At 35.8% G+C, this 14,472-nt stretch overlaps 1 protein-coding gene across 2 annotated transcripts in view; it reads right to left on the bottom strand.

Annotated features, from left to right (window-relative positions):
* Positions 1–13,782, bottom strand: part of LOC110094310 (probable receptor-like protein kinase At1g49730) — a 68,943-nt gene extending 55,161 nt beyond the window's left edge. The window contains exons 1-2 of one of the 2 annotated variants that reach the window (XM_020819514.2): positions 13,512–13,782; positions 3,759–4,253 (exon numbers count right to left, since the gene is read on the bottom strand). In XM_020819514.2, the coding sequence (XP_020675173.1) occupies positions 3,759–4,253; positions 13,512–13,587 (571 nt within the window). In that variant the 5' untranslated portion in view covers positions 13,588–13,782. Of the gene's footprint in view, positions 1–3,758; positions 4,311–13,511 lie in introns of both variants that reach the window. The other variant, XM_020819513.2, reaches the window with a different exon arrangement.
* Positions 13,783–14,472: the final 690 nt, after the last annotated feature.

The following is a 14,472-nucleotide window of genomic DNA, read 5'->3' on the forward strand; positions in this document are numbered from 1 at the left end:
TAAATTTCATATTTGGGGCTCATAAATTTAAAGTGGTATACACCACAAGTATAGCCAAAGGTGTCAACATCCAACTAGTTCATGGCTTGAGAGTTGGGGCACTTCATAGCCATGTTGCTTCTATCAAGTCAATATATTTGTTAAAAAAGCCAATAGATCTTAGGATTCAGGGATATGAGTCAGATTACATATGTACAAAGTCCTCTTCATATGGTAAAGCTTATCATCCTCAAAGAAGTGTGTAGCAAGTGCAATCATAAGTGGGTAATAAAAATCGCTACTCAGCATGTGCAAGCCTCAATGGCATTGTGACCATGAAGAACAAGCAGCATGTACAATACCTAAATTTTTCAAAAAAGTAAGCATGAATTTTCCTCAAACTTTACCCAATTTTATCATACCTCCATAAAATATCAAATATATTTGCACTAAATTCTATTTTTAATTTCAATCATTTTGATACATATAAGTAAAAGCCAAAAGGATACAAAAAGAAATATATATGTATGCATTTCGCTGATTGATATTATTAAAAATTAATTAACTAATTTTCTGTAGCATACAACCATTTAAAACTAATTAAATGCATTTTACTGTAGCATATCCACTAACCCAAGCATGCAATGGGCTGATTGTTGGGAGCTGCATCATGCGTCTGGGAGTGCTGGGTAGTGGAATTGTAGTGGAAATTTTATTAGTGCATATTATATTAGCAAGTTAAGAAGTTAATTAAAAGCATTTTTCTTCAATTCCTCCCACCCGCTAGTCTATAGAAAAGTCGAAGGAGCAAGTTCCTAGGAGCTCCAATCACAAGCTGCACATGGAAGCGGGGTTGTTGTGGGAGAAATTATAGAAAGCAGTACGGTAAGAAATAAAAGAGAAGAGAAGGAAAGGAAGAGAAGGGAGGAAGGAGGTTAGGAAAAGGGAAAGGAAATTTGAGTTGAATGAGGAGTTTTATTGAGGTAAAAGTTTAAGATTTTTCATATATCCTGGTATTTTTATTTGAATTCATGTATAAATAATAAAGTTCATTCTTCAGGTTGTTTATAAAAATAAAAAGTGGTCGGGATATTGTAGAAAAACAAATATATCCTCCTACCCTAGAGAATGAGGTAAGATACCCAATTTATAGTATGGAAAATGATAGCATTTTTATATAATTGTGGTAACATTATTCCCATATTAATCATATTATATGTAATTGGTTCTTTTAAGTTCATCATTAGCTGAGTTACTGGATATACAAATATATATTTTAAAAATGTGAAGCTTTATGAAAAGGTAAATAAAAAAGTAAATGAGAAAAATCATATGTGAGGGATAGCCCCGCAAAAGTAAAGACTAAAGACCTGATAAGGACGCCTTAGGGACCATACCGAAGGTACCCAACACTATCTCTATTTGAAAAGTTAAAATTTCGGATCCTACCTTGAATGGGAGAGTTGCAAGTGTTCAAAAGTCAATAATCATCATATGACTTGTCTGAAGTATTGGAAGATAAACAATACAAGAAATATGTGAAAGTTAAAGAATACACATTGATTGGCACTGTTGTATGCATTTATCCTTTACACAATATTTACAGTTGAATGTCGAATATTGTTTCTTTTTTCATGTACTAGAATTATATATTTCAATGAGTTTTAGCTCACCAGCAGTGGTTGTACTGTAGGAAAAGGAAAGGAGCCCGGGCTCTAGGCAAGAGGGTGATTACATTTTGGGTACATTAGTTTTGGGTTGTACATAGAAGTAAGAGCATTAAGCTATATAATAAGACATTTGGGTATATAAACTTTATTTGAAAATTTAGAAAAGCTTTGTATTTTATTTGCTGTGAATATACTTTCAAATATGAAATGTGTAGATAAATTACAAAAATTGAAAATTTTATTGTGTTAGAATGTCTAAATAGATTGTTTCTTACCCACTCTATCCTGACGGAAGTAGTTCAAGATGGGTGTTAGTAAGAGATGTCTATCGGAATTCTACCTATTTATTATACTCCAAGTTGACTAAAAGGAATCAAAATCAGGTGCGACAGCATGATCGCCTCTGTAAGAGTAGCAAAGACTTTATTTTATACCAAAAAACACAACAATAGAAAAACATTACAAAAGAAAACCTTAACCCTCTTAAAAAAATTAACTAAAATTACAGGTAGGGACGAGTTGAGCCGAGCTCGAGTTTGGGCTAACTTGAGCTCAGCTCGTCAACTCATAGATGAATGGTGAGCTCAAGCTCAGCGCGCCAAATTTACAGTGGGCTCAAGACCGACTCGTGAGCTTGCTTCATCGGAAAAGGAGGTCAGGACGTCTAGTCACACGAGTTGTAAGGGGCTTAAGCTCAAATCGTAAGGTTGGTTCAAAGTAGGAGGAGGTTAGGATGCCAACTCGTGAGCTTTGCTTGTCGGAGAAAGGAGCAAGTGAGGATGCATAATCACCGAACTTAAGGTCGAACTCGTTGGGAAAAAAATCATGAGCACATGTAGCGACCAGTTAGAGAAGAGTTGTTGAAGATAACGGCCTTGTTTGTAGGAGAAGAGAGGAGCAAGTTTTTTTTAAAAAAAAACAAATAATATTTTTTAAAAGCTGAACAAAAGCTAATAGTTGCATTTATTGCATTAAATGCAATTAATATTTTGTAGGTTTTTTGGTAGTATATAGAGAAATAGATAACGTTTTTATTTTTTTTTAATAATACAGCTTTTTGATTTTTTTTTATATTAGTCTAACTGAGCAAGCTCGCAAGTCGACGAGCTGAGTATAACCAAGCTCGAACTCAAGCTCATTTAATATGCGAGCTCGAGTTTGAGCTCAAGCTTGAATTTGAAACTCGATAAGCTCGACTGTGAGCTCATTATCAAGTCGAGTTCGAGCCGGCTCGACTCATTTACACCCCTAATTACAAGAACAAAAAATAGGTGAATCATTTGGTAATCCAAATTGTTAACTGGAGGTGTAAAAAATTTACCTGACCAACCTATCCAAGCCAAACAATTAAGGTTCTAGTCCAAAATTCTAACCTGTTTATTATACAAGTCGGTTCAGGTTGACTTGTGAACCCAATTTTGACTTGAAAATTACCCATTTATTTATTTTCCTTAAACTCTTTTCGTTGTTGGTATAATCTCCTTTTTTTATCAATTTAACAAAATTCTATAGTTGACAAGTTATAAATTTTGTTTAATCAAACCAAATTATTGGGTCTAGTTCAGTTCATCCAGGTTGCCAGCACATTGGATGTGGGTCTATCATTTTGACACGTTTATTATAAGGGTCAATTTCAGGTTGAATCCCAAAACATGACCATTAACTCATTTTGACACTGATATGGTTAATAAAGGATGCTTTAGCAGTTAAAAAACATAAGAAAATTCCTCCTTGTTTACTTGTTTTCTTAATCTTCCAGGAGAATAACATAGCTCAGACGTTAAAGCACTACAAAACAACCTTAAGTGGATTAAAAGATTATAGGCAGAAAGGCACATGAATATAAACTGCAACCTAAAGAAATATAGGAGCAATGCCATTATAAAAGATAATTTGAACAACAAAGTTAAAGATATACAAACTTCTCACAAACGTACTTGATGATTCTAAGGAAATCGCAGAAAGCATGTATACCAAAAATTATTGCCACATCTGTGGTATAACTAAATTAACATGTTGGGAACCAGAGTAGAAAAAACGAACAAAACATATACTAAGTTCATGCACGGAGTAAGTCTTCAAAAGCAATTATACTTCAAATTATTGTACCCGGGAGGTTTCTCAGCCTTTGTAAACCAAAAAAGCAGCTGGCCATGTCAAAAGCAGACACCCTGCCACCTTGGGTCACTAGGACAACAAAAACTGCATCACGACACATACTCAATGCAACATTATTGTCTGGGCCTAAAAGACGGTGAAGATATAAAATGCCAGAGTTTAAACACCTCCTGCAATTATTTTCTAATGTGAGCGGCATCTCACAGTTAACAATGACATCACCGAAGTCAGGAGACTGCATCATCTCCAACACAGTTCCTCTTCCACTGCACTGATAAGAAACTTGAATCTTCGGGCCCAGGCCACAGAAAACTGTAGCACGATGCGGAATTCCATGCAAACCAAATGTCTCAGAAACAGAAGTAAGGCAAATCTCAGAGAATGCTGATGGAACCCCTAGCTTGCCCGTTTCATTAGCATAATGTGCAATGGAAATTGTAACAAAGGCATTAATGTAACGGCAGCATTGTCCCCTCGCATTTGGATCTGAACAAGCAGAAGTTGCCAAGGTAAAATTTGCCCAGCTAAAATCCAGAGGACAATCTGCTCAGATGAATGAGCATTTAGCATGCATAAGACATTAATAGTTATTCTATAAAAGCAGAAATGAAACCAGATAAATACAGAATTATGAAAAAAAGGAAAATCCTATCTAACCCAAAAAAAACACAGATCACTTGAGATTCCCACATTCTAACAAAAGATATATAAATAAGTTTTTTTTTATGAACTTCTTTCTGTAAATGCAGAAGATATATAGCCAAAACACATATATACATAAAGAAAGTAAAGTGAACTGGCATTAAAGAATCTGTAACAATCAATAGAAAGGGTGAGAGATCAACCCTCACTATCCTATTCTCACCGGAGATGATACTAACTTTATCACTTCAATCATCACTCTTCAACTTACACCGTCGCATTATGGTTAGCAATTTATGAGAACATACAAACTGGTCCACTTAAGAGAAGGAAGCATATCCCAATGTTTTTCAATGTGGTAAAATAAAGACTCAAAAAATAAAAGAAAAGGACGGACCAAAAGAGAGAGAATATTCAAGAAAGAACCTAGGAGTAGCAAGAAAATAAAGAGGTTCCCTCTCTTTGAGTCAAGCTCATTAAGTCATCCTTAGTTTTGCTTGATCTAAATCTTCCCTCTTCAAAGAGAGTCAGCTGTAGTCTTATTCATAATCTTGGCTTTTTTTTTTTCTTTGGGATTAGTTATATACAAAAAGAAAAAATCAGTATTAAGATTTCCCATCATAAAGGCCATCTTAAATCTCTACACAAAAAGAGTCGATCATTATTATCCTTTCACACTTCACTTTAAAATCAAGGCGTTCCCACAACTTTTAGGCTAAAGGCTTGTTGGTGTTGCAAGAAGTAAAGCCATCAAATAATTTGATGCAGCACTAACATATGCTTATTGTCATCATCCGAGCATTGCATCAAGACTCCAGATAATCATCAATATTACCCATCTAATTAAAACAGAGAAGAATGATCAAGACTTGGCTGGTCCTTACACTTAGAAATTCAACACATGCTTCAAACCACACGCCACTCTACTTTCTATATATGCAACGGCAACTTTTCTTCCCTCCAAAACATGTAATGGAAAAAAATTCAAATCAACCTCCAATAAATTTGGCAGAAAATTCCAATCAAGATTGCAGAATTGTTTGTAATTAGAATTACTCACCTTCCTTTTATGACTTAACCAGAAATTGACATGCGAAATTGATGTATTTTTTTTCTGCTTTAGATAAAATCAACTAATGTATAATATTTATTATTTTTTAATGAATACTAGATTTTTCTTGTGAGCAAAACCTCTTGAGGCTGCTTCATGGCTGATCCAAACCCTTGGGACTTTATTGACTACAAGGTCTATTTTTTGTGTTTTATTCCTAATCCCCACTTGTTCGCAGTTTGCATATCATCCCATAATCCTAAACCCATCGCTACTACTTCATGTAATAATTGGTTCAGCCGGTGCCGGTTCAAATGAACTGGCCCCAGCAGAAGGTGAGCGAACCCGTACAAAAAAAGGACCGAACGGACGAACTGGACGGGCCACACGCGAGCGGGAGTGCACCTAGCGGGTTTGGATCGCATGTTTGAGTGAGGAAACATGTACGAGAGTGAAATGCAGCGACTCCTCACGTGAGATAATTTCTTTTCACTTCATCCAGTTCGACAAATGAACGAAAGAAACTGAGAAGGCAGCAACCGAGAGGAAGAAGAAAGAGAAGAGAGGTTTGTTTATCATTTTTTTTTTGCAAATCATTTCGTGATTTTTAATCTAAACAAAGAGGAAAGTTTAATTAACTGCAAATGAAGGAAATTGGGAGAGAAAGAAAAGAAAAAATAGGAAGGAAGGTAATTTTGGAAAGGAAGAAAAGAGAGCATCCATTTCCTACTACGGGAAATAAAAAAGTTATTTAAATTTTATTTAATTTAGAAAAGATAAATGCATAATTTTGCATTTATTTAAATAATAAATTAAAATTATGTCAAGAACAAATCACATTAGTGAGTGGTGAGTTTCAATTCAAAAGAAAGGAAGAAATCTTTATTCAAGATAATTAATTTTAATTTATTTAGAGTTTTCAGTAATTCACGAAATGAAAAGTTAGAAACTTAGAAACTTTCAGTATCATATAGATGACACTCAATTCATTTGAAGTTTGCCTTAAAGATCAAATCAATTCAGAATTATTTAGAAGACGCGTAATTTTGTAAAGTTGTTCACTGCTAATTAATGAAATTAAATCTTAATATCAATAGTGGAAGATTTTCCTAGTTGAGTTGAGATGGGAATTGGAAGTCTATTTTACATAATTGAAGATTTGAAAGGATTTGAACATCTAAAAATAATTAAAGTGGGTAATTACTATTATTTTATAGCCATTACATGATTCTTTTTTATTACATACAGTCCCCTAGCTATTTATTTAATTAATTATAAATGTTTGAAGGTTATTTTATTCATAATGATGAAGCTAGATATTAAAGTTACAATGTTATATGTATGTGTGTGTGTGTGTGTGATGAGCATATGTGGATTAAAAATACATGCAAATTTAAAAATGTACATATATTCTTTATAAGGCATATAAAGACAAATGAAATGAATAAATAACTTATAATATATATACAAAGAAGAATTAAAAAGAAAATATAAATAAAAGGAAAAAGGTGTATGCATGCAAATAAAGGAGTTCACTCTTTATGATACTTGATGGGAAACATAACTTATCCTTGCACGTTAAATGGAAATGGTTGTACCTTCATTGGTACAAAATTTAATTGGTGTTTTTGTACTAAATAAAAAAGCGAAGAGAAATAAATGGAAAATAAATAAATGAAAGTGAAATTGAAATGCAATACATTATGTAGCAGATATCTACTAAGGATTAATACCTCCAAAATGTTATATATATATATATATATATAATTATGCCATAACCTTAGAAAAACAAACTATTTACTGCTAAAAAAAACCTAAATCAAAGAGATCTCAAATTTCAGCCAAATTTAAAATGTCCTAACCCTCGAAAAACAAACTATTTAATGCATACAAATCAAAAGGAAATCCCTAACAGTCCCTACATTCAAATTTCCCTGCCAATTCCCTCAAAAAATCTTCCAAAATTGCTCCTATGGACCTCACGGCATACACAAAAGGCGGAGAAGTTCCGCCTCTGTTGCGCTGGGCCGGTCCCGTGTGAACCGACTGGACCGGTATAACAATACTACCCTCCCAAAGATCCACCTTGTCCGCAAGGTGGAAAGACGACCCCCTCCTCCATTCCTTCTTCATCACAAACGGTAAGAATTTGAAGAGTTCAATCCTTACACCTGTGCCCCGACGTATACCTCTCGTCACATCTGAAACAGATCACCTTCGCCCTCTTCTCCTATAATTATGTTTTTGTGAGCTTCTTGAAGTTGTCCTCAAGTCTTCCTCCTGTAGTCTTCTCCATTTAAGTCTCCCAAAGAGTACCCGGTATTGATTCCTTGGATGTCAAAAGGGTGTCGGACATCCTGTATGAGCCTCCTAAACTGCTGCCTTCTGCTCCTATTCCTAGGTGCCCCTGATCATCCACCAATTGAGCTAGCTCCATAGACTCTCCTAAGTCCCGAAGTCTCATCACTTTAATTGTTGCGTGGATCTTGGGTTTCAGTCCCTTCATAAAGTTTCCCCCTAGTACAATCTCTGGAAGCCAATCCAATCAACTGGTAAGGTACTTAAATTGCGAACGATACTCCATCATTGTCCCCTCCTGCATCAAAGGAAAGAACTACTCGTAGAAGTCCCCTCCCCTATTGGTTTGGAAACATTCCAATAAGCAATCCTTAAACTCCCTTCAGGTCCTTATTGGTCGTCTCGTATCCCTTCACTGGTACCATGCTAAAGCTTTTTCTTCCAAACACATCTCAACTACCATCAGTCCCTCCCCATCCATCAACTTGTTTATGGTAAAGTATCTTTCCACCTTGTAGATACACTCATGGGCATCATCTCCCTCAAAAATAGGCATCTTCAGCTTCATCACCCTCAGATTGCCTCTGTTCCCTTCATAACTTCACCTTCCCCAAGGGGGTGGTTCCCCCCAAGTGTCTCAATCATCCATTCTACGTTCATACCCTAGCCTTTCTTCAAATTCTCACCTTCTCCTCTCAAATTCAGCACCCCTTAGATCATAACAAAACCCTCCGCTTTAAAATTCAGCAACCCCCCCCCCCCTTTGGTCATAATTACCCATTTTCCATTCCAATCTCGCCCCTCTCCTCTCCACATCAGCACATCGTTCTTTCCCCACCTCCTCACGCCTCTCCTCATACCATCTGCCCGGCTCCTCCTTAAGAATAGGCTCTAGGAGAGGTATTCTGTATACACAAAAATTTCAAAATAAATGTAAGCATATACTTCTTTTAAATGTTCATTTATTTCATTAAATTCTAATTTTAATTTCAAACATTTTGGCATATATAAGTATTTGAAAATATTCAATTACTTATATATGTATAACTCTTAAATACATAGCTATTTCATATTAACTGTTAAAAAAAACAACTTTTCAATAAATAGTTAATAGGTAATTAACTGTACAGTTATGTAATATAGTTTAATACATGTTGTAGTAGCATTTAGCCAAGCATGCAATCGGTTGATTAGATCCTATGGCTGGGAATAGCTAGATGGCGTTAGTGGATTTGGGATATTTCTATTAAATTGATAGTGGATAATAGGGTAGCAGGTATCAAATAATTATATTAAGCTTTTGTTTCAAGCCCTTTCCTCTTATTCCATTATCCCTACCCGATAGAGGCTCTTGCACTGAAACTGGCGGTGAAGAACTGGGTAGGAAAAATGCTAGTGTTGATTCTATAGGCTGCTGTAAAAGAAAATAATTCAGCAAACTAAGGTAAGAGATTAGGTAGAGGCTTTATTTAGTGGCTGAATTATACTGATGTTGGAATTAAGTTTTGTTTGCTAAAATTTGAAATAAACATGCTGATGTTTGCTGAAATATATCTGAAACAGTTGGGAGTTGCTGAAATTTATGGGCTAAAGTGGAATTCAGCATGCTGTTGTGTTTATATAAACAAGGGTTGTTGTAGTTCTTGCCTTCTTGGCTGAAAATAGTACGGAAAAGAGGTAAGAAGGTTGTTGTGGATGCTGTAGGAAAAGAAGACTGTTAAGGCTGCTGTAGGGGAAGAATTCAGCAACATTAAGGTAAGAAGATATAGAAGGTATAGATGATCTAGTTTGCAGTGTGCTGTAAATGATGAAATCATATAGGAAAATAAAGGTATTTTGCTGTAATTACTGGAAAACAGCATTTTTCGTCATTCCTCGCACCCATAAGCATCTCTGTTCGCTGATTCTGAAGGCAGCATGTGGAGGGGCTGAAAAATTTAACTGATTTTAGAAATCAAATAAGAGAGCAAAGGAAAGAGGTTGGATTGAATGAAGAAGGGTATAATTGAAGTGGTATACAAAAGGAGAAAGAATCAGAATACTTTAGGTGATTCAGTTTACCTAACTGTTCTAGAAGACCAGGTGAGATACCCAATAATGCTATAGGAATTAATAAATATTTTCTCTAATTACAATTCATATCTATTCATATCAAATATCGTTGATAGCATTTATTTTAATTTACTTTAGTTTATTCATGACTATGATTATTCATAAAATATTGATTATAATAGCATATGTCATAGGGGATAAAAATGATTGTTATTAGGAAAGTAAAATAAGTCATATATGAGGGATAGGCTCGCACAAGAAAGGGTGAAAGGCCTAACGAGATAAGTCTACACTCTCAATTCTAGAAGTTGAGAATTTGGACTCAACCTTCAATGAGAGAACAACTTCAATTCTAAAAGTTGAGAATCTTGATCAAACCTTGAATTGGAAGGCTAAAAGAGTGCACAAGCTTATAGTCATCATATGACTTGTTTAAAAATGTTGAATAGACAACAAGATGGAAAATAATGTTATGCATTTTTACTATTAGTATGGAAATGTTTAACCCATGTCATTATTTATTATGCATTTCTAGTATATTTCATTGAGCACTAGCTCATTTGTAGTAATTGTACTGCATGAAAAGGGAAGGAACCTGTAGGGCCTTAAGGGGTGATGACTATCATGCTTTTGGTTTACATACTTTTTGGGTGTGTATAAAAGTTCAAGTGTAAATTGTACAAAGATTTTTGGGTATGTAAGTAAATTTTAAAAGTTTTAGTAAAGCTCTGTTTAATTTAAGATGTAAATTTTATTTGAGGTATATCTTATATGTTTCTTATTATGAAACTCTTGATGTTTTAATTAGTTATATTAGGATAATTTGAATAGACTACTTTTTACTTATCTAATTTTAATATCAATGTTTCAGAATGGAGTAAGTAAGAAGATCTTTCAAATTATCCTTCTCTGTTACACTCTAGTTTAACTGTAGAGGGGTTTGCGGTACATATTCTCTCTTCCCCCTTTCGAGTCATCACCTACTAATCTCCCCTTTGCCATATGGCTTAGGATTTTTCCCATCTCCCTAGTTGTCGGCGACTTCCTTCCCCGTCGACAGTGATATTTTGGTTTGGCCTTCAAGCACTTTCTTTAACATCTCCTTCATGATGGAAAATTTCGAATCTAACTTATCATGGATGGCTGAAACATCTTTTTTTTAAATCTAAAACTTGAGTTTGGAGATATAAAACTTCAAATTTCATTTGTCCAATCTCTATTTCAAGGTGTTCCTCCAACCCATCCATTTTCTTAGCCGCCATTAATGCCCGAATGTTTTTAGAGATAAAAAGCTGAACTTCGACCTTCAAAAACAGCAATTTTATTCTTCGAAACCCCAAGAATATCTGCTGAAATTCAGCAAAACAGCCCACCAAAGGTCCCAAAAATAGCTCTAATACCAATTTGATAGGAAACAACCCGAAATAGCGGATAACAGAGCAGAGGTTCACTGAAATTTTACTGTCAACAGCAGTTTTTGCCAGAAATCCTGCTGTAAACAGCAGTTTTTGCCAAACCAGTGGGAAAATCAGGAAGAAAACACTTGAAATTCACTAGTAGAAGAAGAAAAAATTGCAAGATACAATTGATCCTCTATTCGAGAGGAGGATTGATCTCTCCCAAATCTCTAGATGCCACTAGAGCCCAAAGAAAACCTAAATCTAAGAGATCTCAAATTTCAGCCAAATTCTAGATGCCCTAATCCTAAGAAAACAAACTATTTAATGCATACAAATCAAAAGGAAATCCCTAAAAAGTCCCTCCATTCAAATTTCCCTCACAATTCCCTCAAAAAATTTTCCAAAATTGCTTCCATGGACCTCGCGGCATCCATGCCATGCGCAGGAGGTGGAGATGTTCCACCTCTGTTGCACTAGGCCGGTCCCGTGTGAACTGGCTGAACCGGTCCGATGGACCGGTCTAACACTTTCTTCCTTTCATAACGTGATCTAAATTGTCATCCAAGATATATGTATTTTTGGTATGATTTCAGCATAACCAGTTATTGTATAATATTTTGAGTATTTTTGTATGAATATTTAGCTTTGCTTGTGAGAAAAATCACGCAGTGAAGGTTGGTGGTTAATTCAAACCCTTTTAACTTTGCTAAGACCAACGCATTATCTTTTCTTTGTGATCTATTACTATTCCCCTCTTGCTTACAATTGGCACATCCTCCCACAGTCCTAGCCACCACCACTACTCCATAACCTTACAAGCATCCTATGAAAAATCCAAGACTCTCAATACCTTCCTCCCACCACACATCCAAAACCCTAAGCCTCTACTTCTTGAGTTTAGCCCTCACAACAAAACCTACATCACCAGCCCTCAAAGCATATTCCTACATCTCAGCCAAGGCCTTCCCTAGCCATTAACAAACCACCACCCTTCTACAAATATACTAAATTATCCCCACTCCACCTCTGCCTCCCAGCCTCATCAAATATTGCCACAGAAGCAAACCCAATCCCTCACCTCAACTATCCAAAATGCCCACGTTACAACAAAAATTCATCACTAAGCATTGATAGTGTTTTTTGTCATCAAGATCCTCCCACCAACATACATAAGCCTTGGCCATCGGAACATACATAAATCAACTTACATAGTGTTGGAAAGGAAAGGTGGTTCACCAATCACCTTCAAGGTGATGAGGACTAATGAATTACACGTCCCAAAGGAATTTGTAACCTGATTTCAGCTAGATGTTCAAGGATAATAGTATGCCCTTCAAAAGTTTGGTTATTCCATCAAAAAACCACCAAGAATGAGAAAGAAGTAAGAAAGGGAAGAAGATTATCAAAGTTTACTACATTGGATGGTTAATTAAACGCTCATAGGCTTTCATAACTTTCCAAACAAGCAATCAGTTGAGAACTTCTTTTTGAGCTCTAAGAAATGTTAAAACTAATTATGTCGTTAAGCAGCAAGTCCAACTTATACCAGAGCCTCTATCAACCAAACTCAAGTGTGGTGCTCAACCTCTGACTCTCAATGGAAAAGCCATGTTAACCCGTTGTCAAAAAGATTATATTAATATTGGAGACCAATATTACATTAGAAGCTCGATCAGCTTGTGAAGTCTTAGACTGATCGAACAGACTTCTTTGTTATGTAGTTGACAAAAAAATGTTCCGTACAATGCTGGTCAACCAACATTCTTAATCAAACACAGGTCGCACTGTTCTCGGGGCAAAGGTGGATGGAGCATTAATCCAACTCAGAAATTGGCATTTTCATCCAAGTCAACATAACTGAAAACTAAAGTTTTCCAAGCAATCATAACTTTTTCACATGAAAGAAACAGATTAGCCCTTCAATCATTCGTTGCGAATAAACTCCTTCCTCGGGAGAACCATTCTCTCGCCATTGTACTGAAAACATCCGACGGATGTACAAGTAAAAAAAAATTCATAAGGAAGAAACAACAGTAAAAATCACTAGTTAAGCTCCATCGCCACCAGGGAACAGAAATGATCGAATAACACAATACAGTTAAGCATTTTACGAAGAAAGCCACCAATGCTCACACAGAACTAAACCCCACTTAAGTCTCCCATCTAAAAAAACAACATCAAAAGATAAAGTTTTCAACTGAGAAAATGCCTTGTAGAAAGGCGGAAAGCCGTTCTTATTCACTCCATACAACATTGAAAGAGAACAGCTTGCCCTAATAAAGAGAGTGTGAATGAACTTACCACCAGCTATCGCAACCAGGCCTCCAACTTCCTGAAGAACGACCAAAAACAACAAGACAATAAACAGAGACAACATGAGAGCAGAGCCGATAGGCGGGGGCAGGAAGCGAGAAAGAATGCGAGTGTGTGTGTGAGAGAGAGAGAGAGAGAGAATTCTTGTCTCAGTGTTTCCGCCTACTTTCGATTTCTTGCTACTTTCTACTTGCTAGCTACTTGCGGGCAGGCAGTGCACCGAGCCACTAGCCAGTAGCCGCATTCAGGGCAAATTATTGCATCCCGTCAGAGCGGATGATATTAATAAAATATTATTTAAAATAAAATGCGTTCTTTAAAGTGCAGATAAAGTGCATATAAATTACAGATAAAACGCAAGTCAAAACGTAATCAAAATCACAGATAAAGCACAACTAAAGCGCAAGTCAAAAGCACAGTCAAGATATGACGTGGCAAATTTTTATTGGATGTCCGAACCTATTCTTCGTGTCCGGTGACCGAATGCAATAGTTTGCCCGCATTCAGACTTGCTTCCAGCAGAGAGAACGGCCACGTTCTACTCACTCGCGGCAGAGCCAATCTGGCAACAATTTATGTAGAGATTAAGGCCAAATTTGATAGGACATCTTTTTAAAACCGTAAATTTATTTCTTTAACTCTATTTTTTTTATTTTTCTGCTATTCCATTAGAATTTTTTTTTCAGAAATGATATTTCTTTTTTTTTTTTGGGACATTTAGGCCATTTAAGGCAAACTCACACACACAACGCATACACATAGACTCGAACCTTAGACCTCTTAATTGGAAGCCTTAGCTCTCAACCAATAGGCCAAGGAGAGTTGTGTGAAATGATATTTCTTAAAACTATCTTTTACAAAAGTACCGGATAATCAAACGAAGCCTAAAACAAACAAAAAAAACACATCCGGAGAGGTCCGCACCTAGTAATAAATTTTCATGTTTCTC

The sequence above is a fragment of the Dendrobium catenatum genome, unplaced genomic scaffold, assembly GCF_001605985.2.
Source record: "Dendrobium catenatum unplaced genomic scaffold, ASM160598v2 fragScaff_scaffold_290, whole genome shotgun sequence".
NCBI lineage: Eukaryota > Viridiplantae > Streptophyta > Magnoliopsida > Asparagales > Orchidaceae > Dendrobium > Dendrobium catenatum.